The sequence below is a fragment of the Phaenicophaeus curvirostris genome, chromosome 3 (assembly GCF_032191515.1).
Source record: "Phaenicophaeus curvirostris isolate KB17595 chromosome 3, BPBGC_Pcur_1.0, whole genome shotgun sequence".
Taxonomy (NCBI): domain Eukaryota; kingdom Metazoa; phylum Chordata; class Aves; order Cuculiformes; family Cuculidae; genus Phaenicophaeus; species Phaenicophaeus curvirostris.
The window spans coordinates 98,413,064-98,440,951 of NC_091394.1; the positions used below are offsets into that span (position 1 = coordinate 98,413,064).

The following is a 27,888-nucleotide window of genomic DNA, read 5'->3' on the forward strand; positions in this document are numbered from 1 at the left end:
CCTGTCCTGGGTTGCATCCAAAGTAGTGGGACCAGCAGGGCAAGGAAGGGGATTCTGCCCCTCTTCTCCACTCTCTTTAAACTCCACCAAGAGTCCTGTGTCCAGTTCTGGAATCCCCAACAGAAGAAGGAGATGGATTAGTTGGAATGGGTCCAGACAAGGCCAATAAGATGATGGACACCCTCTGCTCTGAGGACAGGTTGAGAGAGTTGGGGTTGTTCAGCCTGGAGAAGACAAGGCTTCTGGAAGACCTTAGAGCGACCTTCTAGTACCTAAAGGGGCTTCAGGAGAGCTGGGGAGGGACTTTTTCCAAGGGCCTGTAGTGCTGGGATGAGGAGGAATGGCTTTAAATTGGAAAGGGGAAGATTTACATGGGACATTACAAAGAAATTCTTCATCATGAGGCTGGTGACACACTGGCCCAGGTTGCCCAACACCCTGGAATGTTCAAGGCTAGGTTGAATGGGGCTTTGAGCAACCTGATCCCATGGGAGTTGTCCCTGCCCATGGCAGAGGGGATGGAACTGGGTGGGCTTTAAGGTCCCTTCCAGCACAAAGTGTTTTATGATTCTATGAAGAGGCTGTACAGGGAGTTTGTTGAGTTGCCATCCCTGGAGGTATTTAAAAGATGGGTCGACGAGGTGCTTAGGGCTACGGTTTAGTAGTGGACAGGTATGGTTAGACTCGATCTACACGGTCTTCTCCAGCTGAGTGATTCTATGATTCTACACTGAAGAGTGAGGAGGCACTGGCCCGGGGTGCCCAGAGAAGTTGTGGTTGCTCTGTTCCTGGAGATGTTCAAGGCCAGGTTGGATGGCATCTTGTGCAACCTGATCCTGTGGGAGGGCTCTCTACCCATGGCAGGGAGGTGGAACTGGACGATCTTTAGGTTCCCTTCTAACCAAAACCATTCTCTGTTTCTATGAATCCCTGAAGATCAGCTCCTAAATCCTTTCTTGGAGCTGTGTGTGCTCCTAGGAGGCATCTGTGGAGGCGGCCCAGGAAGGTAGTTGAGTCACCTTCCCTGGAGGTGTTTAAAGCTGGATGAGGTGCTGAAGGACATGGTTTAGTGGTTGATAGGAATGGTTGGACTCGATGATCCAGTGGGTCTTTTCCAACCTAGTGATTCTGTGGGAAAGGTCTCTACCCATGGCAGGGAGGTGGAACGGGATGATCTTTAGGTTCCCTTCCAACCCAAACCGTTCTCTGATTCTTCAAGCCCCTGAACATCAGCTCTTGAATCCTTTCTTGGAGCTGTGTATGCTCCATCCCTGGAGGCCGTCAAGACCTGGTTGGATGGGGGCTTTGAGCAACCTGATGCAGTGGGAGGAGGTGTCCCTGCCCATGGCAGGAGGTTGGAACTGGATGAACTTTAAGGTCCCTCCAACCCAACCCATTCCATCACTCTCAGCGCCACCTTGTCCCCCCCCCCTCACAGTGGAACAGGCTAGGGAGGGGGGGGAACCAAGGAGGCTCCTTCCCCCCCTTTGCGGCAGCGTGGTACAACCCAAACGCGTTGCCGGCGCTGTGGGGAAGAGTCCAAGTGAGGAAAAAAAAGGGGGGGTTCGGAGCAAACGAAGGCTTATGGAGGGGAGGGCTGCGCATGCGCAGTGCAGGCGGCCCCGCCTCTCCCTGCAAGCTCGGAGACAAAGGCGCTGCTGCCCCCCCCCCTCCATCCCCATCCCCATCCCCGGTTATAACGCGCCCACCTCCCCTCCCAGTAGCACGCTGGTTCATGGCTGTGGGAGCTGGAATTGGGTGGGAAGTCGGGTGGGATGGCAGGAGGGAGGCGGGGAGGCAGCAGCAAAGGGGTTTCGGTGAAGATGGCGTTGAGAAGGGCTTATTCCATCAAGGACAAGCTGCAAGCCATCGAGAGGGTGAAGAAAGGAGAGCGGCAAGCGTCTGTGTGCCGGGCGTTCGGGGTACCTGGTGGTACCTTGAGGGGTTGGTTGAAGGATGAAGCCAAGCTACGGTGGTTCCTGGAGCAGCTGGGGGGTGAGGTGGGCACCCAACGCAAGAAGATGCGCTTGGCCAACGAGGAGGAGATAGACCGCGCCGTCTACGCTTGGTTCCTTGCCCTCCGACAGCACGGAGTTCCGCTCTCCGGGCCGCTCATCCAAGCTCAAGCCGAAGCCTTCGCCCGGCAGATCTACGGCCCCGAGTGTACCTTCAAGGCGAGCCACGGTTGGTTCTGGCGTTGGCAGAAGCGTCATGGCATCTCCAGCCAACGTATCTACGGCGAGGGTGGCCTCCCTGCCGAGCCGGAGCGAGCTCCTACCACTTGCCCGGAGACTTTGCCGATGCCGGCTACTGATGCCGGTGGCTATGGGGACGAGCAGATCTACAACGCCAACGTCACCGGGCTCTACTGGAAGCTACTGCCAGGACAGAGCGGTGGGATGACAGCAACACCACGGCGGCGTCCATCTCCTCGCGAGCGGGTCACTGTGCTGCTGGCTGCCAACTTGACCGGCTCCCACAAGCTCAAGCCGTTGGTGGTTGGAGGTCTTCGGGATCCCCCCAGTCTCCGTCATCACAACCAGGACAAATTCCCTGCTTCCTATCGCTACAGCCCCGAAGCCAGGTTGGGGCCGGCTCTTCTCCGGGCTTGGTTCTTTGAGGACTTTGTGCCGAGCGTCAAACGCTATCTGCGCCGGAGCTGCCTGCAGCAGAGGGCTGTGTTGCTGCTCAGCTCCCCACCATCCCACTCCAGGATGGGCTCTGAGGAATCTCCGTTGCTCCAGACACCCGACGGCTCCATCCGCGCCCTCTTCCTCTCCAAGGGTCCTTCTGGGAGCAGCTCGGCTGGTGGAGGTGGCCGAATCCCAGCCCCGCTGGAGCAAGGGGTGGTGTCCACCTTCAAGCAGCTCTACAAACGGGAATTACTGCGCCTGGCTGTCTCTTGTGTGGCTGGTGGTGGTGGCAGCTCTGGTGGCCCCATGGACTTTGTGCAATCCTTTCTTCTCAAGGACATGTTGTACCTGGCTGGCCTTTCCTGGGACCTCATCCCTGCTGGCTCCATCGAGAAGTGCTGGCTGCTGGGGCTTCGTGCTGCCTTTGAGCCTCATCTTGGGAGCGAAGAGCATGGAGATGCGCCACGTGGGGAGGAATGTGGTGGGGACGAATGTGGTGGGGACAGCAAAGTCCTTAGTGACTTGACCCACCTTGCTGCATTGGCCTACAAACGCTTGGCTCCTGAGGAGGTGGCCAACTGGTTGCACTTGGATGATGCAGCTCTGGGTACAGAGGACGATGGGGAGGACGCTGAGGAGGAAGGCTCTGAGGGCTGTGGGGCAGAGGAGGCAGTGGAGGAGGAGGCAGCTGCTGGAGATGGGGATGGAAAAAAGGGTGGGGAAGGAGGGGATTCCTTGCTGCCTACAGCTCGGGAAGCCATCAAAGGTCTGGAGACGGCGTTGCGCTGGCTGGAGGGTCAAGACCCCGGGCAGGTGGGGCCGCTGAAGCTGGTGCAGCTCCGTTCCCTCATCAGCATGGCCCAGCGGCTGCACCGCGGTGCCAGCCTCCATTCCTAGGACGAGGCTCTCCATGACCTCTCGGCTACCAACCACCCCACTTGGGGTGGAGGGCATGGGGCTGGGGACACCCTGAATGTCCCAAGGGGCTGGTGGTGGAGGTGCCAGCTCCACTCATCCCTCCATCAGGGCCCAACCCCCCCTGGATTACCATGGCTAAGAGGGAGGGGGTTGCAATTTAGGGCTAACGGGGGATTTTGGTGCAACAACTTCTCCGTACATTATGTATCCGAGGGTTGTTCTTCATCCTAAGGATATTTTGGAGGTGCTATTTTCTAAATCCCATAGGACTGGTCACTGGCATCCCAAGAAGGGGGTGGGTGGATGCCCTCCACACTGCCTGGTCCCCCCAACTCCATGGGGAGAGTGGGTGAGGGAGGGCATCACCATGAGGAGCTGGGATGATGGGAGGTTGCACAAAGTAATCTCCCACATCTTGGAACGGGGTTGAAGTGGTAATAGCCACCTGGATGGGGACCACTCTTGAGGTGCTATCAGGCAAATGTTCTCAATTGGAAGGGGCTGGTGATGTCCTTCCCGCTGCTGGAATGGAGTTCTGTTAAAATGGGGAGATTTGGGGCTGGTTTAAGACAACTTTCTTTGTGCATTGGATTGGGACACTTGGGTGGCATCTAAGAAGCTGGAGAAGGTTACCTCCATCATTCACATGACAGCCCCACGCCAGGGAATACCTGGACCACGGAGACCTGCTGAATCAGGTACCATCATCCAAGCATCCTCATAAAGCCAAAGGCTCCAGGAATGGGGGTTGAGATGCCCACCATGGGATCTGTGGGGTGGTTGAGCTGGAGGATGGGTCTCTTGCAGGGGAGGTGGGTGATGTGTGTTGTGAGTTGAGATGGGAGCTGGGCAAGCTCCTGCTGCTACCTTCAAATACTGGAGACATCAGATTTAGCAGCTCTTCACCTGATTTTTGGTGTCATTTTAGCCTATTTAGCCAAAATTCTTGAAAGAAAGAAAAAAACCCAACACATCTGGGCCCCGTGTCAGCAGGTAGGGTGGGTGGTTCTTCTCATTGGGTCTTTGTCTCATGACTTGAGAGCTGATGGAAATTAAATGGCTTTTTATTCCCGCTTTGAGGTTGTTGTGTGTAAACGGTCACATGGAGACATTCCAGTGTGGCACAAAGGGGACCTCCATGCCATTGAGTCCTCTTGGTGTGGTCTTCAACATCATCTTCTCTATGTCTTCATAGCCCATTTAATGTGGCCGGGCCAGGCAGGTGCCCAAGCTGCTGCGGCTGCTCCTCAAGTTGACTTTGTGGAGTTAATTTCCTGATAAACGAGGCTGACAGGGAATTTAAGGAGCAGCAAGGATAAACGACCACACGAAATGTCAAATATGGACCTGAGGTTTGTCCTTTCATGTAACTCCCCTGCAGAACCAATGTCAGGAAAAGCTTCAACACGATTGAGGGCAGCCCTGAAAAGGACTTGGAGTGCTGGCTGAGGAGAAGCTCAACATGAGCTGGCAGTGTGTGCTCACAGCCCAGAAGGCCAACTGTGCCCTGGGCTGCATTCAAAGCAGTGTGGCCAGCAGCTTGAGGGAGGGGATTCTGCCCTTCTACTCCACTCTGGTGAGACCCCACCTGGAGTCCTGTGTCCAGTTCTGAAGAAGAAGGACATGGAACTGTTGGAATGGGTCCAGAGGAGGCCATGATGATGATGTGAGGGCTGGAGCCCCTCTGCTCTGAGGACAGGCTGAGAGAGTTCGGGGTTGTTCAGCCTGGAGAAGAGAAGGCTCCGTGGAGACCTTGTAGCAACCTTCCAGTCCCTGAAGGGGCTCCAGGAAAGCTGGGGAGGGACTTTTTCCAAGGGCCTGGAGTGATGGGACAAGGGGGACTGGCTTTAAATTGGAAGGGGGAAGATTTAGATTAGACATTAGGAAGAAACTTTTCACACTGAGAGTCGTGACGTTCAAAGATTACCCATTCCAAGCCTCCTGCCATGGGCAGGGACAACTCCACTGGATCAGGTTGCTCAAGTCCCCATCCAACCTGGCCTTGAACACCTCCAGGGAATGGGCAGCCACAACTTCTCTGGGCAACCTGTGCCAGGGCTTCCCCACCCTAGCGTGAAGAATTCCTTCCTTACAGAATCATGGAATAGTTTGGTTTGGAAGGGACCTTAAAGCTCGTCCGGTTCCAACCTCTTCTGCCATGGGGAGGGACACCTCCCACTGGATCATGTGGCTCGAGGCTCCATCCAGCCTGTTCTTATGTCCAGTCTAAATCTATCCCTCTTTAAGCTTAAAATTGTTGTTCCATCTTAATCTCCAAAGAGCCTTCTCATCTCCAGGCTGAAGAACCTCAAGTCATAGAATCATAGAATCACGTCGGTGCCATGAGCCCCTTCCCTGGATTCATGTCAAAGCATGGAGATGGACAAGAGTGACAGACAGGCTTGAGTTCCATCTCCAGCTTTCGTGCACCTCTGGTAATCAATGGTAATTAGATGCCTTGAGAAGATGCGCAGGGTAGTCATGGCTTGGCACGACCATCGTCCTGCCAGCTCCCCACTTCTGGAGGCCCCCTGACATCCTGATGGCACCTGTGATGGTCCTGGCCTCCTGCCACAGGGATGCGGCTGCTCTGCAAAGCCCCAGAAGGCTTGACTTGGGATCAACCCAAGCACCAAACCCCATCCCCATCCCTGTCCTCAGTGCCATCCCAACACAGTGCTGGTGAGCACGGGGCCAGTGTGGCACCAGCTCCATCCCTGGCACCAGCTCCATCCCTGGTGGCATCAGCTCCATCCCCGGTGAGCACAGAAACATGCTGGCATCACCTCCATCCTTGGTGAGAACAGAGCCAGGGTGGCATCATCGCCAATCCCTGGTAAGCCCAGGGGCCCATGGCTGTCACCTTCCTATGGAGGTGGCCCCGTGCCAGGTGTAGTAGCCCCTCAGGACAGAAGTGAAGGCTGCCATGAAGACAAAAGGTTGACAGAAGACTCAGGGTTGCCATGGTTCTGCCTATGTTTATTTGGTTCCAGCCCTGCAGAGGTAGCATATGGCATGGATGTGGATTCCACCATGGGTGTGGACTCCACCACCTCCCACCCCTAGCCAGGGTCTCCTGGGGCTCTCAGGATCCCCCTGCTCCCTGAAGGAGTTCAGTCTGGTCCCCATTGCCTCTCCTGCCTTATGAGGGACAGGATGGAGGAGCTCATCCGCAACCAAACTGCTAGTCCTTGGCCATGTCACGTGCTCGGTTGGTGGCCATCTCCACAGCATTCATGACGGTGGCCCTCAGCGCGCCCTTCTCCAGCTGGTACAGTCCGTGGATGGTGGTGCCTCCAGGAGTGCAGACATCTCCTCGCAGCTTTGCTGGGTGCTCACCTGTCTCCAGCATCATCTTCGCTGCACCCTATGGAAGACCAGGGCAGGTCAGAGAGAAGGCAACCTCCCCAAACTGCTTCTCCTTGCCCGGGGATTGGATGGCAGCGTCCTCCCATCACCACAGAATCATGGAATCATTGAGGTTGGAAAAGACCTCTGAGCTCATCCAGTCCAACCTTCAGCCCAACACCACTGTGCCCACTAAACCATGTCCCAAAGTGCCACATCTACACATTTTTTGAAGCCCTCCACAGGGATGGTGACTCCACCACCTGCCCTGGGGAGCCTCTCCCAATGCTTCACTACTCTGTCAGTAAAGAAATTTGTCCTAATGTCCAACCTAAACCTCCTGCCCTGGTGCAACCTGAGGCCATTTCTTCTGGTTCTATCACTTGCTCCTTGGGAGAAGAGACCAACACCCACCTCAGTACAACCTCCTTTCAGGCAGTTGTAGACAGTGATGAGGTCTCCCCTCAGCCTCCTTTTCTCCAGGCTAAACAACCCCAGGTCCCTCAACCGCTCCCAGAACCCCTGGGCTCCAGATCCTTCACCAGCTCCACTCCCTCCTCTGGATGTGCTCCAGCCCCTCAATGTCCTTCTTGGAGTGAGGGGCTCAAAACTCAACCCAGGATTCAAGGTGTGTCCTCACCAGCGTGAAGTCCAGGGGAACAATCCCTTCCTTGGTCCTGCTAGCCACGCTATGGCTGATCCAAGCCAGGATGCTGTTGGCCTTCTTGGCCACCTGGGCCACTGCTGGCTCATTCTCAGCTGCTGTTGACCAGCACCCCCAGGTCCTTCTCCAGGCAGCTTTCCAGCCACTCTTCTCGAAGTGTGGAAGTGTGGAGCTGCATGGGGTTGTTGTGTCTCAAGTGCAGGACTCAACGCGTGGCTTTGTTGAACCTCACCCCGCTGGTCACAGCCCATGGATCCAGCCTGGCCAGATCTCTCTGCAGAGCCTTCCTGTCCTCCAGCCCATGGATCCAGTATGTCCAGATCCCTCTGTAGACCCTTCCTGCTCTCCAGCAGATCAAGACGCCTGCCCAATTTGCCATCTGCAGACTGAGAGTCAATCCCCTCATCTAGATCATGGATAAAGACCCACAGCCCTGCGGTGGGGTCCAAGGTGCCAAAGCATCTCTCCCACCACCATGGCCTTCACCGTCTACTGGTGACCTCATCTTGGGTTTCAAGAGGGGAAACTGAGATCCAGCACCTCCTCCTTCACTTTGCCATCACATCAGGTACCACAGAGCCCATGGTGCCCAAGCTGGTGGAAGCTACGGAGATGTCAGGTGTCCCCAGGCAACGGCACTGACTCACCAGCAGCGTCTGAGCCGCGATTCTGCTGGCCAAGCCACCTGGCATGCCCATCTTCACCGCTCCTTCAGCCAAGGCTTCGGCAAACAGGTAGACCTGGAGGAGAAGAGTGTCAGGGCTGAATGTGAACAAAGGAGAAGGACCCCAAATCCCAACCCCACATGGGTGGGATTTCTGCTCGTGTCCTGTGTCCTGCTGGTGAGCCGGATCCCACCAAGCGCAGGTTCTTACATAGGCTACCCCGCTGCCGCTAAGGCCAGTGTGGATGTTGATGTAGGATTCGGGGACCTCCTCGCAGAGCCCGCAGGAGGACAGCAAGCTCTTCAGCAGAGCGGCTTCTCCATCACCAGCACCGCTGCCCCGGGCGAAGACCATTGCCCCTGCTTGCACCACACATGGAAGGTTGGGCATCAGCCGCAGCACTTTGGTCCCAGCAGGGAGAAGCTGGGGAGAAACAGGAATGGAAGAGGGGTTACCAGCTCTGGGAAGCACCCAAGGGTGTCCTGAGATCAGCAGAGAAGTGTGGTTCATGGGGAAGGACCTCAGGATGCAACCTGGGTTGGGAAAGCACCACAGTGACGTGGGCTTCTCCATGGGCCCAGGTGCAAATGGGATGAGAAGGAAGAGAAGAAGGAGGAAGAACAAAGAGGAGAAGGAGGAGATGGAGAAGGAGAAGGAAGGATGAAAAGAAGGAGGAGATGATGGAGGAGGAAGAAGGAGAAGATGGAGCAAGAGGAGAAGGAGGAAGGATGAAAAGAAGAAGGAGGAGATGGAAGAAGGAGGAGGAGATGGAGGAGAAAAAAGATGGAACAGAAGGAAGAGAAAGAGGAGGAGAAGGAGGAACAGGCAGAGAAAGATATGAAGGATAAGAAGGAGGAGGAAGAGAAGAAGGAGGAGGAGGAGGAAAAGGAGGAGAAGGGGGAAGAAGAGGAGGAAGAGGAGGAGGAAGAGAAGGATCTGAAGGATAAGAAGGAGGAGGAAGAGGAGGAGGAAATGGAAGAAAATGAAGAGATGGAGGAAAAGAAGGAGGACAAGGAGGAGGTGGAAGAAGTGGAGAAGGAAGAGATGGATGAGGAGGAGGCTCACCCGCTGCAGTGTCTGGAGGGTGACGCCGGCCGCCAGTGAGACAACAATGTGGTGGGGTCCCACAGCAGGACGGATCTCTTGCAGGACGCCTGGCAGGACATGGGGTTTGGTGGCCAGGAAGACCAGCGTGCTCTCCTGCAGCACCTCCAGGTTGCAGTGGGTGGTCCGGCAGCCCGATTCCTGTCCATGAGCAAGGAGAGGTGTCACAGCCTGGCACCCTCCACCCCCATGGACAAGACATGTCCCAGCTGGGTCGTGGGGACACAACTTGGGGACCTGCTCTGCCTGCAAAGCCACCAAGGCTCTGCCTGGGTCTAGAATCCCTTGGTTGGAAAATACCTTTGAGATCATCGAGTCCAACCGTGCCTGTCCACCACTAAACCATCCTTGAGCACCTCATCTCCTTGGCTTTTAAACACCTTCAGGGATGGGGACTCCACCACCTCCCTGGGCAGCCTCCGCCAGTGCCTGACAACCCTTTTGGTGGAGAAATTTTTCCTGATGTCCAATCCGAACCTGCCCTGGTGCAACTTGAGGCTATTTCCTGTCATCCTATCACTTGGGAGAAGAGACCAACACCCACCTCACCACAACTTCATTCCAGGCAGTTGTAGACAGTGATGAAGTCTCCCCTCAGCCTCCTTTTCTCCAGCCTAAACAACCCCAGGTCCCCCAGTCACTTCTCATAGCCCTTGTTCTCCAGCCCCTTCCCAGCTCTGTTCCCTTCTCCAGACGTCTTCTGGCCCCTCAATGTCCTTCTCCAAGCCTGGAGCTGCATGGGGTTGTTCTGTCCCAAGTGCAGAACCCAACACTTGGCCTTGTTGAACCTCATCCCGTTGGTCGCAGCCCATGGATCCAACCTGTCCGGATCCCTCTGCAGAGTCTCCCTGCCCTCAAGTAGATCAACTCTTCCATCCGACTTGGTGTAATCTGCAAACTTCTCAAGGTTGCACTCAATCCCCTCATCCAGATCATGGATAAAGACATTAAACAACCCCAACATGGAGCCCTGGGGACACCACTTGTAACCGGCCACCAAATGGATTTAGCTCTGCTCACCACCACTCTTTGGGCTGGGCCATCCACCCAGAAGAAGGAAGGATGATCCAAAGCCATCTGTGGTGGGAATGGATGCCCCAAAATCACGGTGAGGGACATCTCAACAGGCTTCCCACCACTGTGGCCACCGCGTTTGTCATCCCGCCAGCCCCACTCACCCGCCAGGCATCCAGGTTCTTGTCCGAGGGGGCACTGGTCAGGATGCTGCTGGGTGGCACCTTCCCTTAGGGACAATGGGGACTGGGGTGAGGACCAGAAGGAGGAAAAGGAGATGGAGGAGGAGATGGAGATGGAGGAGGAGATAGAGAAGGACGAAGAGGAGGAGGAGGAGATGCAGATGGAACGCCCTGATCTCCAAAGGAACGCCAGGAAGGGACCAGACAGGGCTGTCCCTGTGTCCCCAGCCCGACCTGTGGGGTAGGGACCCAAGGAGGGGACAGGATGGCGATGTCCCCGTGTCCCCACCCTGATCTGTGGGGCAGAGGCCCTGGGAGGGGACTGGATGGGGCTGTCTTTGTGTCCCTCTATGGGGCAGGGACCCCCGGAGGGGACAGGATAGGGCTGTCCTCGCATCCCCTCCCCGATCTATGGGGCAGGGATGCCAGGAGGGGACAGGATGGGGCTGTCCTTGTCCTTCTATGGGGCAGAGACCCCAGAAGGGGGCAGGACAGGGTTGTTCCCGTGTCCCTACCCTGATCTATGGGGCAGGGATGCCAGGAGGGGACAGGACAGGATTGTTCCCGTGTCCTTCTATGGGGCAGAGACCCCAGGAGGGGACAGGAGGGGGCTGTCCCCGTGTCCCCTCCCCGATCTATGGGGCAGAGACCCCAGGAGGGGACGGGATGGGGCTGTCCTTGTGACCCCACCCCGACCTGTGGGGCAGGGATGCCGAGAGGGGACAAGATGGGGCCGTCCCCGCGTCCTTCTATGGAGCGGAGACCCAAGGTGGGGACAGCACAGGGTTGTTCCCGTGCCCCCACCCCGATCTATGGGGTAGGGACCCCGTACCTGCCCGCAGCAGCCCCCGGGCCAGGCCCCCCGCCATCCGCCCGGCGCCCACGAACCCGACCCGCAGCTCCGCCGCCTCCATCGCCCCCTCGCTCTGAGCCCGCCCCCCCCGCCCATTGGTTGAGCCTCTCCCATCCCTCGAGGAGCCCGAGCCACAAGCCACGCCCCCCAGCGCGCCCATTGGCTGCGGCGCTCCTGACTCTGCGCCCATTGGCTGCGCCGCTCCCGCCCCCCCATAGCGCCCGCCTCAAGCCACGCCCCCTGCGTGCCCATTGGCTGCAACGTTGCCCTCCCTGCGCTTCCTATTGGCTACGCAGCTCCCGCCCCTTCCATAGCTCCCGCCTCAAGCCACGCCCCCTTCGCTCCCATTGGCTGCGCTGCCCCTATCCCCCAGCTCCCGCCCATCCTAAGCCACGCCCCCTTCGCTCCCATTGGCTGCGCTGCTCCCACCCCAGCTCCCTCCCGCCTAAGCCACGCCCCCTTCGCTCCCATTGGCTGCGCTGCTTCCGCTCCTCCCTCAGCTCCCGCCCACCCGAAGCCACGCTCCCTGCTCCCATTGGCTGCGCTGTTCCCGACCCCCGAGCCTTCACCCCCCCCAAGCCACGCCCCCTGCATGCCCATTGGCTGCGACGCTCCCGCCCCCCGAGGACTCCCAAGCCCCGCCCCCATGCGTCCATTGGCTGCCGAGCTTCCGCCTCTCCGCCAATTGGCTGCGACTCTGCCGCCCCCCGAGACCCCGCCCAGAGCCCCGCAGGCCACGCCCCCTCCTCTCTCATTGGCTGCGGCGCTCCCGCCCCTCGCAGCCTATTGGCCGCGCTTGGCTACAAGGGGCGGGGCTTGCCCAGCGTGGCGGGAGTTTGGGCAGGTGTGCGGGCTCTGGGACTGGCCGGCTCCTTTATTCCTTTATCTTTTATTCTTCTCTCCTTCCCTCATTGTTTCTTATTCCATCTGCCGTTCTTTTTTTCCTCCTCCTCCCCCCCTTCCACCTTCTTCCTTCTCCTCCTCCCCCCCCCTTTCCCCTTCTTCCTCCTTCTCCTCCCCCCCCTTTCCCCTTCTTCCTCCTCCTCCTCCTCCTCCCCCGACTTTCCCCTTCTTCCTCCTCCTGCCCCCCTCCTACTCCTCTTCCCCCCCCTTTCCCCTTCTTCCTCCTCCTCCTCCCCTCCTCTTTCCCCTTCTTCCTCCTCCTCCTCCCCTCCTCTTTCCCCTTCTCCTCCTCCTCCTCCCCTCCTCTTTCCCCTTCTTCCTCCTCCTCCCCTCCTCTTTCCCCTTCTTCCTCCTCCTCCCCTCCTCTTTCCCCTTCTTCCTCCTCCTCCTCCCCCCCTCTTTCCCCTTCTTCCTCCTCCTCTTCCCCCCCACTTTCCCCTTCTTCCTCCTCCTCCTCCTCCTCCTCCCCCCACTTTCCCCTTCTTCCTCCTCCTCCTCCTCCCCGCCTCTTTCCCCTTCTTCCTCCTCTTCCTCCTCCCCCCCTCTTTCCCCTTCTTCCTCCTCCTCCCCCCCCTTTCCCCTTCTTCCTCCTCCTCCCCCCCCTTTCCCCTTCTTCCTCCTCCTCCTCCTCCCCCCTCTTTCCCCTTCTTCCTCCTCCTCCTCCTCCCCCCCTCTTTCCCCTTCTTCCTTCTCCTCCTCCTCCCCCCTCTTTCCCCTTCTTCCTCCTCCTCCTCCTCCTCCCCCCCCACTTCCCCTTCTTCCTCTTCCTCCCCTGTCACCCCTCGGTGTGGTGTTGCCGTCCCCCCAGTTGGGTTCCTCCCCTTTAACAGCTTAGTCCCCCCTCAAATCTCCCTAGGTTTGGGGGGTCTTGTGGTGCTCCCCCCTTGCCTTTTCTCCCCACAGGACCCCACCACTATGATGCTTCTGCCCCAGAGCTCCTCGTCTCTGCTGCTCCTCTGCGCTGCTGCTCAGCTTTGGTGGAGGGCAGGCCTTGGCACCTCCCTGGAGGAGATGGGAACCCCACCAGAGAAGCTCAGGGTCCCCACAGAGCTGGGGCTCTCCACGCAAATTCCCTTTGAGGTGACCGTGGTCGACGAGCGGTTCCAAGCTGAAGCCACACGCTGGGAGCCGTCAACTTTGGACTCTGGCCACCATCAGGTGTGGTGGTGGGGATTCATCCTGGATGGGAAATGGGGGTCTCAGAGAGCTCCCACCCCACTTTTCCAGACGTGGAGTTCTATGTCTTGGTGTCTCATGTCTACATTTTGGGGTTGAAGGGCAAGTTTTGGCCTTGGCTCACACCTTTCTCCTCATGTTCCCACCTGAACCCCAAGCAGTGGGTGCCCCATGTCCATGTTTTGGGGTTGAAAGCTAAGTGGTGAGGTGGGTTCACACCTTTCTCCTTATGTTCCTACCTATGAGAGCACATGTGGGTGCTGAGCCCTGTCACTGGTGCTGTCACCTCGTTGTAGTGGAGCTCTGCTCACCCTGGGCCAGTCAGAATGAGGAGGAGGCAGCAGCCAAGATGGTGGTGGCCCTTTCCAACTGCAAGGCCAACGTTGAGGGTCACCAGACCCACCTGTCTACCCCAGACATGGGTAGATGGTGCCAGGACAGCGCACCCCAAGACCTCTTTTCTCCAGTTCCACGCTGGGAACAACGTGATTGAAAGCAGTCCTGAAAAGGGTTTGGGGTGCTGGTTGAGGAGACTCTCAACATGAGCTGGCAACGTGTGCTCACAGCCCAGAAGGCCAACTGTGCCCTGGGCTGCATCCAAAGCAGTGTGGCCAGCAGCTTGAGGGAGGGGACTCCACCCTTCTACTCTGCTCTGCTGAGACACAACCTGGAGTCCTGTGTCCACTTCTGGAGAACAAGGACATGGAACTGTTGGAATGGGTCCAGAGGAGGCCACAATGATGATGTGAGGGCTGGAACCCCTCTGCTCTGAGGACAGGCTGAGAGAGTTGGGGTTGTTCAGCCTGGAGAAGAGAAGGCTCCATGGAGACCTTATAGCAACCTTCAAGTCCCTGAAGGTGCTCCAGGAAAGCTGGGGAGAGACTTTTTCTAAGGGCCTGGAGTGATGAGACAAGGGGGACTGGCTTTAAATTGGAAGGGGGAAGACTTAGATTGACATTAGGAAGAAATTCTTCACACTGAAGGTGATGAGGCCCTGGCCCAGGTTTTCCAAAGAAGTTGTGGCTGTCCCATTCCTGGAGGTGTTGAAGACCAGGTTGGATGGGGGTTTTGAGCAATCTGATCCAGGAGGGGTCTTGGAACTGGATGAGCTTTGAGGTCCCTTCTAACCCAACCCATTCCATGATTTATGAAATTCCAAGCCTTGTAGCTGCAGAGCCCCAGAAGGATCCAGCTGTCTCATTTTGGGGTGAAACCTGCCCTTTTTTGCTCATTTCCCTCATGGGAGATGAGGTTTTTCCACCCCTAACCATCTTTCCTAGCTTCACTCTCTTCCAAAATCTCTTTCCTCCATGCCATGGGATGGACCTTCATCACTGGGGGATCCTTTTGGGATGCTGAGAGGTTGCCCATGGGGAGAACTAGCGTTCACCTGGTACATGGAGTTGGGCATCACCATGGGGTGTGGTGGTTTGCGTAGGTTGTGGAGTCACCTTCTCATCGTTCACCCCAGGAACAGCCAGCTGGAAGGCTGCGGCCAGGACTGGAGACCCCCAGCCTGCTGTGGCCAGCGCTGGATGAAGCCCTCATTGCCGGCGGGCAGCGCCAGGTGGTCCAGCTCATAGAGGACATCACACAGCGGACGGGTAAGAACCACCATCCAGGATGCTGCTCCATCCTCTGTCCCACCTTGGGGACCAACCTAACCTCTCATGCCTTCCTACAGGGAACGCGAGTGGCCATGGGACTTTGAGACTCCAGGAAGGCCCCCGGGCCAACCTGTCCAACCTCCAGCACATGCAGGAAAGAGCTTGGGATGTCTATTCCCAGCTAGGTGGGAATCCAACAAACCCCATTCCCAGCTCTTTTTGCACCTCTCCCAATGGAGAAGCTCATCCTGACACCATGTCCACCTCTTCCATGTGCAGAGAGCAACCTGGCCCTTCTCCTGGCCCAGCAGCACCAGATGGAGGAGGTGATGGAAAAGCTGTGGCAGATGAACCAGAGCCTGGGCTTGGCACTGCTGGCTGTAGAGGATGCACGGAACCAGGTGGAGAAACATCTGCAGCACCTCCAACGTGTCCAGGATCCAACTGGTGAGCCAGGAATGGGTGCTGGAGGTCTGATGGATGCTGGTAGGTGCCACCATCAGGCTATTCCTCCCTGTCCTGCAGGTCAGAGCCCAAATGTCATCTCCACCTGCATCCTACACGGATCCTACTTTGTGCTGCTGGTTTCGCTACTGGTGCCCATGCTGCCCCGTGCCATCCTCCTCCTCCTCTTCCTCGCCTCCAGTGTCCTTGCTGAGCTCCTCGGCATCTCAGCACTCTTCGCTCTCCTGGTCCTTGCTCTGGCAGGTGGGGATGGATGTGGGGGGACCTGTTTGGGGAGATGCCACCCTGGGATGTCATGAGGGTGAGATTTTGGGGCTTTTGTCCCCTTCCGATCTCTCTTCTCCCTGCAGGGAAGTGGCTTTTTGTGACCACCTCCCGTGGTGCTGGAGGAGCTTGCCTGGTAGTTCCTCCGGAGAAGCCCCGTACCTGGCTCACTTCCACTCCAGAGAGGTAGGAGATGGCTGGGGAGAATGGGCATGGCAACCTCGGGAGCTGCTAGGACCCATCCTGGATGTCACCTCCTGCTGCTATCTGGCAGAGGTCCCCAGGGTGGGCTACTGGTCCCCAGAAGGGAGCAGAACGCATCTTGATGGATGGCTTGCAGCTTTTGGGCACCTCATTCCAGCTCTCTTCCCTGGTTCTGCCCAGAGGAGGGTGTGGAGAGGCTGGAAAGGGGGCTGCTATCATGATGGGGGTGACCAAGGAGCCACCAAGGTGGTGGAACTCCAGGTTTCCTCCTTCCTGTGTAGGGAACACGAACTGGAGCTGTTGCAGGTGGAGCTGGACAAGATGGAGATGAGCTACCTGCAAGGTGAGAGCTGGTCAGGCAAGGGGGGGGGAATGTGGGAGGGGTGACCATGGGGTGGGAGGTGTGGTGGCTGTAGGACAGGGTCTGATGCCCCAGCATGTCCCCATCCTGTACTGGGGCACGTGTGTTACTCCAGTGTCTCCAAACTACATGAGGTGTACACCACCCCAAGGTGTCTCCATCCAACATCTGGTGACAGCAGTGCTGGCAGTGTCACCACCCGTGCTCATGAAGTTCAACAAGGCCAAGAGCAAGGTCCCTGCACCTGGGTGAGGGCCATCCTAGTACAAATCCATGCTAGGTGGAGAAAGGATTTGGAGCAGCCCTAAGGAGAAGGACTTGTGATGCTGGTGGATGACAAGCTCCACGTGAGCCAGCAACATGCCCCTCCTCATGGCTGCCCCACCTCTGGAGGTGTTACAGACCAGACTGGATGGGGCTTTGAGCAACCTGATCAAGTGGGAGGTGTCCCTGCCCACAACACAGGAGTAGGAAGTGGATGGGCTCTAAGGTCCCTTCCAACCCAACCCGTTCCATGATTCTATGTTCTTGCAGAGCCTTCATGCCTGAAGCAGCCCCCAGCAGTGGCTGGGGATGTCCCCAGCTTAGCAGGGCGGGTGTCATCCATCTGTGGTGGCTGGAGGACAAAGCTGAGATGTGGGGTAAGCCTGAGCTCCATGGCATGACCCAGGTTGGACCAGACCCTGTTCCTGGGGCCCAGCTGGGCCCTCCTGAGGGTCAGTTCCTCTAGGGTTGGGGTGTCCTCCTTGTGACTGCACCTCTAGGTGCTGGACACCCTGCTGGGAGAGGGGCCAGGGCTGGTCCTGCAGTGCTTGGGGGGAACTGATGCTCAAGGAGGACTTCTGGATGGAAGGGGATGTCCTTTAAGGATGGGTAGCCAAGGCACCCATCCTAACCCACACGGCCCCAGGGGACAAGGGACATCTTAGGCAGGACAGGATGGCCACCAAGGATGGAGGATGTAAACCCCTTTTTCCCCAACCAGGAGATGCTGGATATGACCACAGGTTCTGAGAAGCCCAAACCCTACAGCCCAAGCCGATCTCTGACCAGCGATGTGTGAGTACCAACCACAGGAACCATCCTTTCTCCAGGGCCATGCTGGGGCTGGTGTCACCTTGGACAGCAAGTGGGGGTGGCAGCCCTGCTGGGAGCTTCCTGAGTTACTCATGGTCTCTCTTCCATAGGTCCTTGCGGTCTCGATGCCAGGGGCTCACCAGGGCTGGGCAGCCGTGCAGGAAGAAAGCCAACCCTGGGCAAGACTTCTGCTATGTCCACACCACCAGTTGACCTTTGTGCAGTGGCTTGGCCACAGCCTTGTCCCACCAGAGTGGTTTTAAATCCTTCTTTTTGGCTCTTCCGGATCCTGCTGGAGAACACGAGGTGGTGCTCAGGGCCTTAAGGGTGCCATTTGATGTGTGAATGGGACCATGATGGGACGTAAATGTTCCTCATCCCACCAGTTTTAAACTATTTGCATATATTTTAATAAATGCCTTATTTACAGCTGGAGCCTTCCCTGTTCTGGTCCCAGCTGGTGTGGCTTTGGGACCATCCTGATCTGCTGAAGCCACCATCAAAAGCCTACCTGCTGTTCCTCCACCAACCACCAGCAGTGCAGCCCATTACAGCTCAGCAGGAGCCACCAGCCAAGGTGGTGGCTCCAGTTGGTGGCTTCCACCTGGTCTGGGGTCCTAGAACGTTCAGGATGCCCAACCTTCTACCCACCTGGGCATCCTGAGGAGAAGGCAGGAATGTGCAGGTTGCTCAAAGGGATCAGGACCCCCTTTACTTTGGAAATGTCACTGTCACCACCCCAGCCCTGTCCTCTGCCCCTGCAAAGGACAACCCTGAGTTGAAGATGATGATGCCGGTGCCAGGTGAGGCTGGTCCTGTGCCACGGTGGCTTCGTCACTTCCTAGCGCTGGCGTAGTTGGTGCTGAACCAGGTGCAGGTCTCCTTCACAGCTGGAGAGGAAGAAGATGGGATGGGGTTTGGGCTTAGGAACACAGTTTATTCATGGAATCATCAAAGGGTATTGGTTGGAAGGAACCTTTTGAAGTCCACTCAGTCCACCCCTCCCTGTAATGAGGAGGTTGCACTGAGTTCTGTCCAACTAGACATTGAATTTCCAGGAATGGGGCATCCACCATCTTTCTGGACAGCTTGGGCCAGTGTCCCACCACCCTCAGTGTGAACATAGAATCACAGAATGGTTTGGGTTGGAAGGTTCCTCAAAGTCCACCCAGTTCCAACCCCCTGCCATGGGCAGAGACACCTCCCACTGGATTAGGTTGCTCTGCTCAAAGCCCCATCCAACCTGTCCTTGAACACCTCCAGGGATGGAGCAGCCACAACTTCTCCGAGCAGCCTGTGCCAGGGCCTCACCACTCTCATCACGAAGAATTTCTTCCTAATGTGCCATCTAATGTCCCTTCCAATTTAAAGCCATTCCCCCTCGTCCTATCACTCCGTGCCCCTGGAAAAAGTTCCTCCCCAGCCCTTTCAGGTACTTGAAGCTGCTCTAAGGTCTCCTCAGAGCCTTCTCTTCAGGCTGAACAACTCCAACTCTCTTAGCCTGTCCTCATAGCAGAGGGGCTACAGCCCTCGGATCATCTCCGTGTCCTCCTCTGGACCTGTTCCAACAGTTCCATGTCCTCTTTCTCTTGGGGATTCCAGAACTGGACACAGGACTCCAGGTGGGGTCTCACCAGACAGGAGTAGAGGAGGAGAAATAATTCCTTCCTTTTATCCAATCTGGTTCTCCTCTCTTTCCATTCAAACCTTTCCTCCTTGTCTTGTCACCACTGGCTCTGGTAGAAAGTCCATGCCCATCTTTCTTATCTGCCCCCTTTAAGCACTGAAAGGATGGACCACCCTGATGCCATCAAGGCCCAACTGCATGAGTAGGACCTCTATGTTCCATGGAGCCTTCATCTCACCTTGCTTGAAGGGTGTGAACTGGAAGCCGGGCAGGTAGTGCTGGAGCTTGGCATTGCTGGCCGTCTTCTTGAACTGCCCATCTGCCTTGGTGGTGTCAAACTGGGATGGGAACAGTTAAGGAAAACCAAAGAGGAAAACTAGATCTCAACCAGGTCCTAGCTGGGGCGGTGGGAAGGATGATTGGACAACAGCATCTCCCCTGCAGCCCTGGTGGACACTGGGATGCCCTCCATGCTGCAGCAGCTCCAAAAGCAGGTTGAGCCAACCAGCACTGAAGGATACAACGAGCTCTCCCCTGAAGTCCATGGCCTCCACGATCGCCTCTGCTGCCTCCCTGATGGAGACTTCATCATCTTCTCCCACTGTGGAGAAGGGCATGGTGGTGGCTGTTCCTCCATCCTCTTGGAAAGGGGCTGGAGAGGGTGTCCTAGGGGGGCTTACCTGACAAAATGATGGGCTCTACCTCATCATATTCCCGCAGGACCCAAAGGAAGAGACGGGCCAAGTCCTGTGGAGGAGCAGATGTCTCTTGAGGTGCGGTGGCTGCTCTTCCCCAGCCCTCCCATCGCAAGGAGGACCCAACCCTGAGGATCTCCAATGCTGCCCAGGACAATCCAGGTGGGCTCAGATCCTACCGGGTTCCAGGTGCTGGACCCACCCCGAGTCCCATAGACTGCCCTCCCCAAGCCATGGGAGGCAAGATGTCCCTAAGGCCACACATACCAGGGAGTAGATGAATTGTCTTCTGGGCTTGCCTGTACCCCAGACAGTCAGAGCAGAGCCAGTCTCTGCAGGACGAAGGAGAACATGTCCATGAGGATCAGAGCCATCTCCACCCTCCTTGGCTACCCTGTGGAGTAGCTCATGGAGCAGGTAGAGGGGGGAAAACCCAAGCCAATTCAACCTTCTCCAAAAAAGCCACCAGAAGTTCTGCCACACTCACGTTTGGCCAGGTAGACCTTATGGATGAGCCCTGGCAAGACGTGGCCATCCTCAATGTTGAAGTTGTCATGTGGTCCAAAGACATTGGTGGGGATGACGGCAGTGAAGCGGCAGCCGTGCTGCTCAAAGTAGGCCCTGGGTGAGAGCAGGGGGGTTCAGGTGGGTTGTCTACAGCCACAGTCACCCCTCTCCCACACAAAGCCCAGAAGACCCCAACCAGAAGCATCCTCTTCTACTGAGCCCAAGTATCTCATAGAATCATAAAATGGTTTGGGTTGGAAGGGGCCTTAAAGCCCATCCAGTTTCAACCCCCTGACATGGGTCAACATCTTCTACTGGATCAGGTTGCTCAAAGCCTCATCCAGCCTGGCCTTGAACACCTCCAGGGATGGAGTATCCATGACTTCTCTGGACAACCCGGGGTAGTATCTCACCACCCTCATAATGAAGAATATCTTCCTAAGATCTCATCTCAATCTCCCCTCTTTCAGCTCAACCCCCTTTTCTCTCATCCTATCCCTGCAATTCCTGATCAAGAGCCCCTTCCCAGCTTTCCTGGAGCTCCTTCAGGTACTGGAAGTTGCTCTAAGGTCTCCCTTGAGTCTTGTTTTCTCCAGACTGAGCAACTCCAATTCTCTCAGCCTCTCCTCATAGCAGAGTTGCTCCAGCCCTTGGATCAACTCCGTGGCCTCCTTTGGACTCGCTCCTTTAATGTGCTGAGGACTCCAGTATTGGACACAGGACTACAGGTGGGGTCTATCCAGAGCAGAGTAGAGGGGCAGAGTCATCTCCCTCACCCTGCTGGCCACATTCCTTTGGAAGCAGCCCAGGATATGGTTGGCTTTGTGGGCTGCAAGTGCTCTGTTCAATTTCTGGAAGCCTCAGGAGACTCCCCTTGCCCAGAGGTTGCTTGCAGCCAACAAAAGCTCTTCGATGTCTCCCACCCACACCTATTCTGGACGTCGATCATCCTCTTGGCATAGGAGTAGCCGAAGTTGGAGCTGTGAGGTGGCCCGTTGTGAATCTGGGGACAAGAGAGCAGAGAATAAAGCAGGGCAGGGTTCTCCACCAGGCTGCATGTGGGGATGGAGATGCTCACCATGCTCTCGTCGATAGGGTACGTTGTCTTGTCTGGGAAGATGCAGGTGGAGAGGCAGGAGACCACCTTCTGCACCCCTGTCTCGTAAGCTGAGTGCAGGACGTTGTCATTGATATGGATGTTTCTCCTCTAGGGATGAAGAGATTAGTCAGATCCATGGGGTGGAGACCTCCAAAACCCTGTGCCCTCATTAATAACTCCAGAAATCAGAGAAGATCTGGTTTGTCCCCAGTTTGGAGTGAGAGGAGGTTGCTTCATCCACAAGGATCCCAATAGTGCCCCATTTCCTCGTTGCTCACCCAAAAATCCAGGTTGTAGCGGATGTTTTTGAAGAGGCCCCCAACCATGGCGGCCAAGTGGATGACGTGGGTGGGTTTGTGCCGCTCAAACAGGGTTTTGGTCTCCACAGCGCTCCTGGGATGGGAAATTTTGGGGTTCCGTGGGGTCAACAGAGCAGACAAGGGGGCTTTCCAAGCAAAAACCTGTGCTATCAACTCACGTCAAGTTGGCATCTTTGGAGGACACAAAGATCCACTCCTCATCTGGCTGCCCTTCTCCATCAGCCACCACCTTCTCGATGGCTTTGCCCACCAAGCCGGTGCCACCTGTCACCAGGATGCGCTTAGTTACTGGTCCCACCGCCTCCGTCATGGCCAAAACCCTTAAGGAGAGTGGAATTAAGGTGGGGTCACCTTGAGGTGCACCACGTTACAGACCAGCCACCTCAACCCATCATGATGCGGGCACCTGGGGCATCAGCCATGCTGGTGAGATTCATTTTTGGGGAGTTTTTACCCAATTCCACGAGGAAAAACAAAATGGAAAGCGGAAGCGGTGAGTTTGGCACAAATCCACACCTCTCTGCACCCCAGGTCTGCACCCCACGCCCTAGGTCTTCACCCCACACCTCCCCTGCACCCCAGGGCTGCACCCCACACCCCAGCTCTGTGCCCCACACCTCCCCTGCACCCCAGGGCTGCACCCCACACCCCAGCTCTGCGCCCCACACCTCCCCTGCACCCCAGGGCTGCACCCCACACCCCAGCTCTGTGCCCCACACCTCCCCTGCACCCCAGGGCTGCACCCCACACCCCAGCTCTGTGCTCCACACCCCAGCTCTGTGCCTCACACCTCCCCCGCACCCCAGGGCTGCACCCCACACCCCAGCTCTGTGCCCCACACCTCCACTGCACCCCAGGGCTGCACCCCACACCCCAGCTCTGTGCCCCACACCTCCCCCGCACCCCAGGGCTGCACCCCACACCCCAGCTCTGTGCCCCACACCTCCCCTGCACCCCAGGGCTGCACCCCGAGCCCCATCTCTGTGCCCCACACCTCCCCTGCACCCCAGGGCTGCACCCCACACCCCAGCTCTGCACCCCACACCTCCCCTGCACCCCAGGGCTGCACCCCATACCCCAGCTCTGCACCCCACACCTCCCCTGCACCCCAGGTCTGCACCCCACACCCCAGCTCTGTGCCCTGCACCCCAGGGCTGCACCCCGAGCCCCAGGGCTGTGCCCCACACCTCCCCTGCACCCCAGGGCTGCACCCCACACCCCAGCTCTGTGCCCCACACCTCCCCTGCACCCCAGGGCTGCACCCCGAGCCCCAGGGCTGTGCCCCACACCTCCCCTGCACCCCAGGGCTGCACCCTGAGCCCCATCTCTGTGCCCCACACCTCCCCTGCACCCCAGGGCTGCACCCCGAGCCCCATCTCTGTGCCCCACACCTCCCCTGCACCCCAGGGCTGCACCCCACACCCCAGCTCTGTGCCCCACACCTCCCCTGCACCCCAGGGCTGCACCCCACACCTCCCTGCACTCCAAACCCCAGCCCTGACCCCCACAACTCCTTTGCACTCCACCCCTGCACCCCACTCCCCCTCCGTCCCCTCCTTCCTCCCTCTCCCTTCCCCCCCCGAGCTCCGCCCCCTCCCCTCCGCCGCCACATCCCCCACCTCGGGGCTCTCCCCTCCGCACTGTGCCCCCCTCCAGGGGGTCTCCCCACTCCCACCTCTCCCCGAGAGCCTCCCAAACGCTCCCCAATGGGCCTGGGGGGAGGCAGAGTCTCACCCAGCCACGGGGCTCGGCTCCTCTCGGCCGGACTCGGCTCCTCTCGGCCGGACTCGGCTCCTCTCGGCCGGACTCGGCTCCTCTCGGCCGGACTCGGCTCCTCTCGGCCGGACTCGGCTCCTCTCGGCCGGACTCGGCTCCTCTCGGCTCGGCTGCCTTCGGCTCCGCTCGGCTCGGCCACGTTCGGCTCCGCTCGGCTGCCTTCGGCTCGGCCACGTTCGGCTCTACTCGGCAGGACTCGGCTCCGCTCGGCTCCCTTCGCTTCCTTGGGTGCGAGCCCAGGAGCTTGCGGACCCGAGCAGCGCTGAGCAGGGGAAAGGGGTCGTAGAATCATACAATCACCAGATTGGAAAAGACTGCTTGGATCATCGAGTCCAACCATCCCTAGCTGCCACTAAACCATAGAATCATAGAATCAGTATGCTGGAAAGGACCCACTGGATTATTGAGTCCAACCATTCCCATCAATCACTAAACCATGTCCCTCAGCACCTCGTCCACCCCTTAAACACCTCCAGGGAAGGTGAATCAACCACCTCCCTGGGCAGCCTGTTCCAGTGCCCAGTGCCCCTTTCCGTGAAAATTTTTTTCCTGATGTCAAACCTGAACCTCCCCTGGCGGAGCTTGAGGCCATTCGCTCTTGTCCTGTTCCCTGTCACTTGGGAGAAGAGGCCAGCTCCCTCCTCTCTACAACCTCCTTTCAGGTAGTTGGAGAGAGCAATGAGGTCTCCCCTCAGCCTCCTCTTCTCCAGGCTAAACACCCCCAGCTCTCTCAGCCGCTCCTTGTAAGACTTGTTCTCCAGCTCCTTCACCAGCTTTGTTGCTCTTCTCTGGACTCGTTCCAGAGCCTCAACATCCTTCTTGTGGTGAGGGGCCCAGAACTGAACACAGGATTCGAGGAGCGGTCTCACCAGTGCTGACTACAGAGGGAGAAGAACCTCCCTGGACCTGCTGGTCACACCGTTTCTTATACAAGCCAAGGTGCCATTGGCCTTCTTGGCCACCTGGGCCACTGCTGGCTCATATTCAGTCGGCTGTCAACCAACACCCCCAGGTCTTTCTCCTCCAGGCAGCTTTCTAGACAGACTTCTCCTAGTCTGTAGCACTGCATAGGGTTGTTGTGCCCCAAGTGCAGGACCCGGCATTTGGCCTTGTTAAACCTCACGCCGTTGGACTCTGCCCAGTGGTCCAGCCTGTTCAGATCCCTTTGCAGAGCCTCCCAACCCTCCAGCAGATCCACACTTCCACCCAGCTTAGTGTCGTCTGCAAACTTGCTAAGGGTGCACTCGATGCCTTCATCCAGGTCATTGATAAAGACATTGAAGAGGGCTGGACCCAGCACTGATCCCTGGGGAACCCCACTTGTCACTGGCCTCTAGCTGGAGTTAACTCCATTTACCAGCACTCTCTGGGCCCGGCCATCCAACCAGTTTTCCACCCAGGAGAGTGTGCGCCTCTCCAGGCCAGAGGTGACAGTTTCCAAAGCAGAACGCTGTGAGAAACTGTGTCAAAGGCTTTGCTGAAGTCCAGGAAGATACATCCACAGCCTTTCCCTCATCCAGTAGCCGGGTCACTTTGTCATAGAAGGCGATCAGGTTAGTTTGGCAAGACCTGCCTTTTGTGAACCCATGTTGACTGGGCCTGATCACCCGGTTCTCTTGCATGTGCTTCATGATAGCACTCAAGATCACCTGTTCCATGACTTTCCCTGGCACTGAGGTCAGACTGACAGGCCTGTAGTTCCCTGGGTCCTCCCTGCGGCCCTTTTTGTAGATGAGCACAACATCAGCCAGCCTCCAGTCCAGTGGGACTTCCCCAGTCTTCCAGGACTGTTGGAAGATGATGGAAAGGGATTTGGCCAGCACATCCGCCGGCTCCTTCAGTACCCTAGGGTGAATCCCGTCCGGCCCCATAGACTTGTGACTGTCCAGTCGGGCTAGCAAGGCTCTGACCACCTCCTCTTGGATCATGGGAGCCTCATTATGCTCCTCTAGCTCCTGGGTTTGTACACAGACGGAACAACTTGCTTTACAGTTAAAGACTGAGGCAAAGAAGGCATTAAGTACCTCAGCCTTTTCCTCATCCCCTTTCACTGTTGTTCCTTCTGCATCCAACAGGGACTGTATGGTCTCCCTGGTCCTCCTTTTATTATTTATATATTTATAGAAGGATTTTTTGTTATCTTTCACTGACTTGGCCAATCCAATTTCTAGCTGAGCCTTAGCCCTTCTGATTTTTTCCCTACACAATCTCACGTCCCTCCTGTAGTCCACCCAAGAGACCTGTCCCCTCTTCCAGAGCCCATAAACATTTCTTTTCTTCTTGATATCCCTCAAGATCTCTCTGTTCAACCAAGCTGGTTTTCTCCCCTGCCGGCTTTTTTTTTGGAACATGGGGATGGCTTTCTCCTGAGCTGCTAAGGAGGTTGTAGAGAGGAGGGTGATGGCCTCTTCTCCCAAGTGACAGGGGACAGGACAAGAGGGAATGGCCTCAAGCTCCACCAGGGGAGATTTAGGCTGGACATTAGGAAAAATTTTTTCACAGAAAGGGTCATTGGGCACTGGAACAGGCTACCCAGGGAGGTGGTTGAGTCACCTTCCATGGAGGTGTTTAAGGCATGGGTGGACGAAGTGCTAAGGGGCATGGTTTAGTGTTTGATAGGAATGGTTGGACTCGATGATCTGGTGGGTCTCTTCCAACCTGGTTATTCTATGATTCTATGATTCTATGATTTACTTTTTGAAGAGCTCTCAGCCCTCATGGGCTCCCTTGCCCTTAAGGACTGTCTCCCATGAGACTTTGCCAACCAGCCTTCTGAAGAGTTCAAAGTCTGCCCTCTGGAAATTTAAGGCTACTGTCCTACTAACCACCCTCTTCTCTTTCCCTAGAACAGAATACCCTATCATCTCATGATCACTTTGTCAGGGGAGATTTTGGCTGGACGTTAGGAAAAAATTCTTCACAGAAAGGGTCATTGGGCACTGGCAGAGGCTGCCCAGGGAGGTGGTTGATTCACCTTCCCTGGAGGTGTTTAAGGCACGGGTGGACGAAGTGCTAAGGGGCATGGTTTAGTGTTTGATAGGAATGGTTGAACTCGATGATCCGGTGGGTCGCTTCCAACCTGGTTATTCTATGGTTCTATGATTCTATGAAGAACTTCTTCCTGATGTTGAATCTAAATCTTCTCCTTTCCAATTTAAAGCCATTCCCTCTCATACTATTACTCCATGCCCTTGTAGAAAGTTCCCCCCATCAGCTTTCCTGGAACTCCTTCAGGTAGTGGAAGGTTGCTTGAAGTTCTCCCTGGTCCCTTGTCTTCTCCAGGCTGATGAACCCCAACTCTCAGCCTGTCCTCAGAGCAGAGGTTCTCCAGACCTCACATCATCTTCATGGCCTCCTCTGGACTGGTTCCAATAGTTCCATATCCTTCTTGTGTTGGCGATTCCGGAACTGGACACAGGACTACAGGTGAGGTCTCACCAGAGCAGAGTAGAGGGGCAAAATCCTCTCCCTCACTCTGCTGGCCACGCTTCTTTGGATGCTGCTCAGGACACAGTTGGCAAACATAAAAGATCATCTAGTTCCTACCCCTCATGACATCTTCCACTGGATCAGGTTGTTCAAAGCCCCACCCAACCTAACCTTGAGCCCTTCCAGTGATGGGGCATCCCTGAGATAAGCCAGGGAAATACAAAAGGCCAAGAAAGATTTTTCCGGTGCTAGTGGGAGAAGAGCTTCCTGGTGCACCCTGTGAGCTTTGGAGAGCTTTGGAAAACTCTTATTTCAACCAAGAATTGCTGGGAGGTGGCACAGACGGAGCTGCTGTGGCAGCAGCTGAAAAACCGCTGCTCTGGATTTAAATATGGTAATTTTGGAGGTCGTTCCCAAAGGAATGTTAGGGCATGAGGGAAGATCACAGGGGAGAAAGTGCAAACTTGCAATGACCTCACAGGATGGAGCAGGACTCTTGTTAATGAAATATAGCCCAGGCTTTTGATGTTATCTAGCAAGATCATGTGGGTTAAGGATGAAAGCCTGGAGGAGACCCATTAACTCAACTGGGCAGGTCTTCTGCGTGACCCAAACAAGAGGACAGTCCAAGAACTTGCAAGCAGGCAGGATAACGCGTGGGTGGCTTGGCCAGATCCCATCACTGTTGGAGAACTGCTACTTCACCTGACGCGTGGTTTCCATAATGAAGCTTCCCTGTGGGTGACCTCTTTCTCTCAAACTGGTCTGGTTTCTGCTCCAGCCCCACTCCCTGCTCTGCCCTTCTCATTTATCCTAGGAAAAAGCCAGCTGCATGCAGCAGATCCCAGCGTGGAAGACAGGTTGTGATGCTGCTGCACGGCTACAGCCAAGCGCCTGGAGCCCAGGTGAGACCCACCAGCTCTAAGCTCTTCCTCCCACTTGGATTTGAGTTCTGTGGCTCTTTTTTACACTTTTAGGTAGACATCCCGCCAATAGT

At 56.7% G+C, this 27,888-nt stretch overlaps 4 protein-coding genes across 5 annotated transcripts in view; 2 read left to right on the top strand and 2 right to left on the bottom strand.

The window, feature by feature from the left end:
• Window positions 1-1,628: 1,628 nt before the first annotated feature.
• On the top strand, window positions 1,629-4,567 carry TIGD5 (tigger transposable element derived 5). Its single transcript, XM_069854784.1, has one exon. The coding sequence runs from the start codon at window positions 1,776-1,778 to the stop codon at window positions 3,528-3,530; it is 1,755 nt and encodes a 584-aa protein (XP_069710885.1). The 5' UTR covers window positions 1,629-1,775; the 3' UTR covers window positions 3,531-4,567.
• A 1,950-nt stretch (window positions 4,568-6,517) lies between these two features.
• PYCR3 (pyrroline-5-carboxylate reductase 3) overlaps window positions 6,518-27,888 on the bottom strand; it is a 29,675-nt gene continuing 8,304 nt past the window's right edge. The window contains exons 2-7 of one of the 2 annotated variants that reach the window (XM_069854791.1): window positions 11,361-11,436; window positions 10,511-10,575; window positions 9,294-9,473; window positions 8,439-8,651; window positions 8,211-8,303; window positions 6,518-6,918 (exon numbers count right to left, since the gene is read on the bottom strand). In XM_069854791.1, coding sequence (XP_069710892.1) covers window positions 6,736-6,918; window positions 8,211-8,303; window positions 8,439-8,651; window positions 9,294-9,473; window positions 10,511-10,575; window positions 11,361-11,397 — 771 coding nt within the window. In that variant the 5' untranslated portion in view covers window positions 11,398-11,436 and the 3' untranslated portion in view covers window positions 6,518-6,735. Of the gene's footprint in view, window positions 6,919-8,210; window positions 8,304-8,438; window positions 8,652-9,293; window positions 9,474-10,510; window positions 10,576-11,360; window positions 11,443-27,888 lie in introns of those variants that run through there. The other variant, XM_069854790.1, reaches the window with a different exon arrangement.
• Window positions 13,275-17,691, top strand: LOC138718650 (protein brambleberry-like). The gene is made up of 10 exons (XM_069853150.1): window positions 13,275-13,442; window positions 14,932-15,064; window positions 15,145-15,252; window positions 15,347-15,514; window positions 15,593-15,775; window positions 15,883-15,982; window positions 16,282-16,343; window positions 16,896-17,002; window positions 17,347-17,420; window positions 17,549-17,691. The coding sequence occupies exons 1-10, from the start codon at window positions 13,296-13,298 to the stop codon at window positions 17,649-17,651; spliced, it is 1,185 nt and encodes a 394-aa protein (XP_069709251.1). The 5' UTR covers window positions 13,275-13,295; the 3' UTR covers window positions 17,652-17,691.
• On the bottom strand, window positions 17,825-23,500 carry GFUS (GDP-L-fucose synthase). The gene is made up of 11 exons (XM_069853151.1): window positions 23,421-23,500; window positions 21,845-22,006; window positions 21,645-21,759; window positions 21,346-21,474; window positions 21,197-21,270; window positions 20,248-20,381; window positions 20,028-20,092; window positions 19,746-19,812; window positions 19,587-19,666; window positions 19,304-19,403; window positions 17,825-18,328 (listed from the first exon to the last, which is right to left on the bottom strand). The coding sequence occupies exons 2-11, from the start codon at window positions 21,994-21,996 to the stop codon at window positions 18,273-18,275; spliced, it is 972 nt and encodes a 323-aa protein (XP_069709252.1). The 5' UTR covers window positions 21,997-22,006; window positions 23,421-23,500; the 3' UTR covers window positions 17,825-18,272.